Raw genomic sequence first — 7,028 nt, 5'->3', positions numbered from 1 at the left:
AAATTAAAAGACACCTGATTACCAAAATGGAAAATTGATGAGAGAAAGGAATGAGAGACTGTACAAATATTCATAGCCTTTTGTGGAAAGGGTGAAAGGAGGAACATTTGATGAGCCAAAATTTAAGGGGCTGGAGAAATGACTGAGGGTGGGGTTGGCTGTCATGGAATTAAGTTCAGAGAAGTAAAGGATTGAACTTTGCTTCTGTCCAAACGACTCCGGACACTGACTACAGTGCAGTGGGCTTAAGCTTCCCCAGCTCTAACTTGTTTTGCAGTGCAGTTTCTCCAATGTTCCTGTTTCATCTCGATGCCCTGGGTGACCTGGTTTGTGTCATTCCCTGTCTTTCAATTTCTACACTTGTGAAATGAGTGTCCAGGTACCCAAAAACATGCATTTCAGCCCCTACTTCCCGAGCTGCTCACCTGCCCTCTCGGTTCCCTGTCCAGGCACCTGCATCCTCATGTGGTACCGCAGGGGATTGAGCCATAGGTCTTCACAGATGATCTGTTAGGGGAACCAGGACAGGACCGCTCAGGGTTCAGACACCATTCCCAAGAAGGCTGGGAACCCTCCCTGGTCATTTCTGAATTTTTGCAGTGAGGCCCTACCTCAGCGATCCTGTTAGATCCTGCAAAGTTGTGGTCAGAAAACCAGTTGAAGAAGAAGTTAACACTGCTGTTGTGGTGCCTGCGGCTATAAGCCTCATGTTCGTAATCCTGATACCACTGAACTGGAGTGGAATGAGATGCCGTATATCCTGCAGGTAAGAAAAGTATACAGGAAGGGGTTGGAGCATGCTGACGATGATAAACCCAACACCTTCACTACCCATCCTGGGATCCACCTCCTACCGGTGACATTAATGAGATATTCCTTAATAATCACTTTATTCCGGAAGTACGGGTTGTCCCGAAAGAACATCATGATCTTGCAGCAGTGAATGGGATGCCTGATTTCCTCCACCTGTCATGACAAAGTGGAGAAGGCTAAAATTTCTTTTCAGGTCACCTACCCTTTTCTGTTTGCCTGAAAGTATTGCTTCTCTTATCCTTCCCCGCTCAACCTTCCAGCCTCAGTCTCACTAGTTCTGACCTCCAAGTCGATCACGTAGCTAAGCAAGTCTTCGTCTTCATCGCTGATCATGGCCAACATCTCGGGGTGTTTCACAATCTGCCTCAGGTCAAGGAGCCATTCCATGCTACGGAAGTAGGCGCTAGAAGCAACTGAGCATGTATAAACAGCTAGGAGAGTGTGTTGCGCAGGGGTCTCCCACACCTCACACATTGTGTCTCCCACACCTTATGCACTGTGCCCTCCCTGCCTGTCATGAGACACACTCAAGGCAATGGGTGCCTTGCGTGGCCTTAAATGGGAGACTGTCCACGTTGACACAGGGAGGGGCTCCTTTCTGAGGGATGCTGAGCTCTATGTGTCCCCGATGTACTAGGGGCAAAAGTGAATCTGCTTGTATCTAAGTATGCACTTTATCAGCTCTGACTGACTAGGGTGGGAATTCATACACTTTCCTACAGCATTATTGTCAGGAAAGCCTGTCCTTCAAACACCTTTTCTACATGAGAACTCCTTTGTGCTATTCACGACACTGATCCAGAATGACTTCTAATTCTCCGCCCCAGTTAGTGTCTCTGTGCCATAAGTATTTGTATTTGCACGAGTGTGGCTGCAGCTCCGTCTTCCCTCAGTCTGTACCTTCCCCCACACCCCCCAAGCAGATGTTTTCCAGTACAGGGACGGAACACTGGTCCTTGGTGCTATCAGTACCATTCTCTAAACAACTGAGCAACCGGCCAGAAAAGCCTGTATATTCTCATGCTGAGATGTCCCATGGATCGATTGCTATTACCCTTGCCCATGCTCCTACCGGTCAGTACAAAGCGAGATTCGAAAGGATACGGCTTTGGCCCAGAAGCCAGGGATGCCCTGGATGATGGACCTTCGGTGACCGAGAAGAGTCCTACGTCTCTGGACCAGGTTCTGCCTCAAACAAGCAAAGGCCGTCCTGGCTTGGTTGTTCACGGGCTCCATCTCTAACTGAAGGGCCTCCAGTGACTACAGAGGGGATAAGGACAACATGGGGCTCCACAGAGTCTGTGTCGGGGTCTTCTATTCAAGCTTCTCCTCAGGCTCTACAAGTTGCATCAGAGTTTCCTCCCCCACGTCTTCTTCCTGAACTTATTCCTCAAATTCCTCCTCCTCCTCTTCCCTGTCAGGCTCCTACACCACCCTCTCACCGTCCATCACGTGCTGCGCCCACTCCCCCTTCCACTGCTCCTGCTCCTCCTTCTCCTCGTCCTTTTCAACTGCCTCCACCTCCTGAATAACATCCACCAACACAAGCACCACATCATCCTGCTCCTCGACTTCTCTCTCCTCTTCTCCCTCTTCGGATTACCCCTTCTCTTCCTGCTCCTCCTGCCACTCAACGACCTCCGCCACCGCCATTCCATCCACAAGGACAGCACCACGTCTTCCAGCTCTTTATCCTCCTGGTCCTCGACTTTTCCTTCCTCACACGCCTCTTCCGGTTTCTCCTCTTCCCTCCTCCACAGCGACCTCCACCACCTCCACTGCCTCAAACAAATCTAGCGCCACCTCCTGCCCAGTCGCCGCCGCCTCCCTCTCTGCCAAGGCCTTGCTTTCCTGCACAGCTTCAACCCCGGTCCCGGAGGCCTCCTCGGGCGTCCCACCCAACTCTGCCTGGGTCGCACACCCCACACCATTACTTGCCTCTGGCCGCTGCTCCCCGAGAGGCCTACCGGCCCCTCCCTCCCGAGGGCCCTTTCCCACACCTACCTTCATCCAGGATTCGGCGGAAGACCCTTCCTTCCGGGAGCCCGCCTCACTCGCCATGCTGCCCTGGTCCTCAGCAGGCTCAGCTGCGCCGGGTACGCAAGGCCGAAAGCCTTGAGCTGCACACCCCAGGCAGCAGCTAGAGAAGCCGAGCTGCAGGCAGCTTCCGGCTCTGGGAACTTCCGGGAGCCTCGCGGTCTGGCTCGGCATCAGGCGCATGCGCATGGCTTGGCGCGCTCTGCTGTCGTCATGGGGCCAAGGCGCCCAGCCACGCCCACACCGCTACTGTTGCTCCACGACCAATGGATGAAGAGGTAGTGGCTGTCACCCATGACGGCCCCGCCTCCCGGACGCAGACATCTGAGGCACAACTGCCCTGCCTGCGAGCCCAGGCCCGTGTCTCCAGGAAGCCCTCCAACTTGCCAGGTGCAGTGCGCACACACAGCCGGTTTGCCCTTTGCAAAGTCCAATGAGTGTTCCACTCCAAGGTCCATGCCTGCGTCTTGTGTGGCACCGAATTCAGACAACATAAAGTACTTAAGGACACGAGGCGGGCGCAGTGGACAGTACTGGGTATTTCAGTTTCAGCGCACAGTCCGAGTTAGGTTCTCAGAGGGCCGGGCCCATGTGTTGCTCTATGTTGCTGCACTGGATTTCATCGGGTCTAGAGGCAAAGAGCACTACTGCATCGTCTCCCTCAGGATTAGGAAAATTAAGGGTCTCAGACACAGTGCACGATTGTCTCTGCAAGTATCAGACCCTCTCCTCCTCAGTGCCTGGCACAATGGAGGTGATTCAGCAGAATGTCCGTCCGCCTGCATGCACACATTGATGCAGTGCCTTCCCAGAGACTGAGAGAGCAAGCCCTGGCCTCCTTTCTACGAATGACAGATGGCCACCGGGTGGATGTCACTGGCCATGTGTACTTTGGAAGAAAGGAAGTCCTTCTAAGGTTTTTAGGTTCCTCTCTTCGGTACGTATAGTGGGTCCTTAGGTCAAGGGTGTCGTCCAGATCTCCCACACCCTTCTTCCTCGTGAACTTTCTCTTTTCTCTCCTCCCTGTTCGATAGACGGTAGCGAGCGTGGTTCCACACATGCTATGTTGGGTGACTGATGTCACTGTCTTTTGTTCTAGTGTCGCGATGGAATTGTACACGGGCACCGCCTTGCTTCACAACTGTGTTTTCTGCCCTTCCTTCTTTATTCTGGTAACGTGGTTTTGCACTTGCACTCGCACAAGTAGACTCCCGGGCTACCTCTTGCAAAAGAGGCAAGGTGAAAGGGACCAGGGCAAAGAGCACATGAAGTACACAGTAAAAACTGCGTGCGGCCAAGATGTGTGAATTCCTACTTGTCCTTCGACCCTGGTGATATTCACAGATTAGCACCAATTAGTACAACTGTACCACCACATCCTTCTTTCTGGATACTCCCTGTCCCCAGACACCATGCTTGAGCCTCAAGCGTCTCTGGTCAATCAGACTTTGAGTCCAACTTTCCCTTCATGGTGCAGACATGTTCCCATGCTTTTCCCTGAACTTCCCTGGGAGGGTCCTTACACCAGCTGCTGTCTGATCCATGTCTTCACAGACTTCGATTCTCTCTAACAAACCTGGAGGTGGCCCCTGGGAGCAAGCGAGCTCTGAGATGTTCTCCTTTTCCTCTACATGCACAAATGTAAACTGTCTAGGTCAATATCAGGAAGGGGATTTTGAGGGAAATAGAGCCATGAAAGCTTGTCGAAGCATTAGGTCATCTGAAAGTGATTAAAAGAGAAGGCGGTCTCCCCTCCTGACCGATGGAGACTTTGCACTGCACACCCATGGACACTGCATGAGAGTGGCCGTTCTGGGAAATGTCCCTGCCCTGGGGATCATCAATACTGGTCTCTTTTCCAGGATCGAACATTTCTCAGAACGCCTCCTGGTCTGGGATGGAATGTGAACTCCCTCTTAGTATGAGTCACTACTTTTTCTGTTCCAAAGTGTGTGTCTTCCTTGGTCATACCCACACCAGAAGCAATCCCAGTAGCCTAAACATATGGAATCAACCAGCTGTCAGAAACACTCAGGTTCATTGAGATATGAAATATTTTCTCTTTATCTGAGTGAAAAAAGGCGAGATGTCCAAGTCACGCTCAGAAAGGCTGCAGAATAATGGTGACCAAGATGAGAGAAAGAGCAGTGAGGGCATTCGACACAGAGTGCTATGGACATCCTGAAGTGAAAATTTTGACATGCAGGCATCGAAGACGCGAGACTCATCGAACTATACACCTAGTGAGATCAGGTGACACCATCTCACTGACACAGACAGTGAGACAGAGAGAGCCAGAGACTGAAGATATGAATGGAAGAATATGGGGACATCCTCACGTGCACGGTGCACTGTAAAAGAGTAACAGAAAACGCCAGGTCAAAGAGGAAATGACGAAAGGAATTGTTACAGAGGGATTGAGCCAGAAAACTCACAAATTGATGAGGTGATTACTCCTGGCTTGTGAAGGGCTTGGGCCCATTGGAACTGGTATTGAAGAGAGGACAGCAGAGGCAAATCAAACCTATGGAACCTCACTTGGGATGCCCCCCTATCATTTGGCCCTGGAAAAATCCCTAGTGAGAATGGGTTCCCCCTATGTGTAGATCTGTGCTCCGAGAAGACACTCAGTTCATTCGTGTTCTCTGGGAAGGCACCCGAGAACAACCGTTGGCACACGAGCCTGCAGACCGCTCCAACAGACTTCGCTGTCCGGTGCACGTCATTGCCCTCCACCTGCACGCTTCATTATAGGGCAGGGCAGAGTTTAATGGTGCCATTGTTTGTCCCAACCGTTAGATGACCTTGGCTTCGAGACACAGCCCAGGCTTTCCCCTGCTCTTCAGAGCCTGTGTGGCTCCTTCCTGAAATCCAGGACATGACACGAAGGAGCCTAGGACACAGGGAAATGGACCTGTCTCAGGAGCTCGGTGTCGGGCACCAGGTTGCTATCCCATCAACACTGTCCCGGAAACATAGTTTCATGTTGCATCAGGATAAATCCTGAGCGCTGGCGCGTGAGAGGTGGCATAGTCCCCGAAGTTAGGGCCTGCGGGCTATGAAGGCCTGTCTCCGTCCTCGGTGTGGCGTGTCTGGGGGGACAGCAGGCAGAACAGGTCAACACTTCCTCTCTCCAGACTGACTTCCCTGCAGCGCAGGTTTGCACCAGAGGGGCCATCGGTCTGCAGTCCGATGCTGAGAAACAGCAAGTGAGTTCGAGGGCCCCCAGGAGGGGTGGGCAAGGGGATTCAGAAACCCACTTGCTCAAACTACCGGTGCCACCGCGATACATCAGCCAGCATCACATGTGAGGTCGAGTCCTTAGAGCTCACTGAGAACGTCGGCATGACATGTTCCGTGACGGGTAGGACTATCACATACGCATATTGGGAGGAAGACCTGAGGCACACATTGAGACCTGCCACCCCCAGCTCTGGCAGGATATACCCTTTACGGTGAGTGCCAGTTTCAAGAATTCCCGAGGAGTAGCAGCCCAATCGGGAAGGAGCCATACTCAGGAAGTGCTTGCCACCAAGCACGTGAGGCTTTTGACCTTTGCTGTGCCTGCCCTGTTGTCTGTCACTTCCATTGTCCTGCCACCCATAAGCTGGCAGGGACTCAGAACACAGAAAGGCCCGGGGTTCTTGAGACTGTGTGTGGGGGGCCAGTCTACGAGAGGAAGAAAGAGCCTGAGTGGATGGTATCCTGAGCAGAAAGTACTCATAGCGGGCACTTTTGTTTCTGAGTCATGGGGCCTGGGAACAAGTCCTAAGCCTTCTTATCAGAAACACAGGTGGGACAACCATACTTTCCACCTCTGCCATCGGTTGGGGAAGACGCACAGGTGGAGGGGTATTTTGGACGTGGCTTTTACCCCATCCCCTGTCTTCTAACCTTGGCCTCTCACCATACACCTGCAGGGAACGCCCACCCCGAGTAACACAGGAATCCACAGGGGCCCACGCAGTCATGAGGGCTGGTGTTTCTTTCCGGCACTGCCCTATTTCCCCTAATCTCTATGTTCAGAATCCCAGCATCACTTACACCACGCCCAACACCCTCCTGCTCTCCCTGTAGATGCCTCCCACCTGGATATCCAGCCCCGTCAGAGCACCTTGCTCCTGAGGCCTTGGTTCGTAGACCCGAAGGGAGTCGGTATGTATGTGCCTTCTAAACCA

The 7,028-nt window shown here is 52.5% G+C and overlaps 1 protein-coding gene across 1 annotated transcript; it reads right to left on the bottom strand.

Annotated features, from left to right (window-relative positions):
* Positions 1-426: 426 nt before the first annotated feature.
* Positions 427-2,874, bottom strand: LOC134368659 (testis-specific Y-encoded protein 3-like; the record flags this gene model as incomplete). The annotated part of the gene is made up of 7 exons (XM_063085077.1): positions 2,818-2,874; positions 2,578-2,721; positions 1,918-2,073; positions 1,096-1,173; positions 855-966; positions 612-760; positions 427-507 (listed from the first exon to the last, which is right to left on the bottom strand). Coding segments are annotated over exons 1-7 (777 nt in total), but the record flags the coding sequence as incomplete, so codon positions are not given.
* Positions 2,875-7,028: the final 4,154 nt, after the last annotated feature.

This window comes from Cynocephalus volans, chromosome X (assembly GCF_027409185.1).
Source record: "Cynocephalus volans isolate mCynVol1 chromosome X, mCynVol1.pri, whole genome shotgun sequence".
NCBI classification, from domain to species: domain Eukaryota; kingdom Metazoa; phylum Chordata; class Mammalia; order Dermoptera; family Cynocephalidae; genus Cynocephalus; species Cynocephalus volans.
The sequence above is the reverse complement of the archived record's forward strand: the minus strand, read 5'-3'. Positions and strand labels throughout refer to the sequence as shown.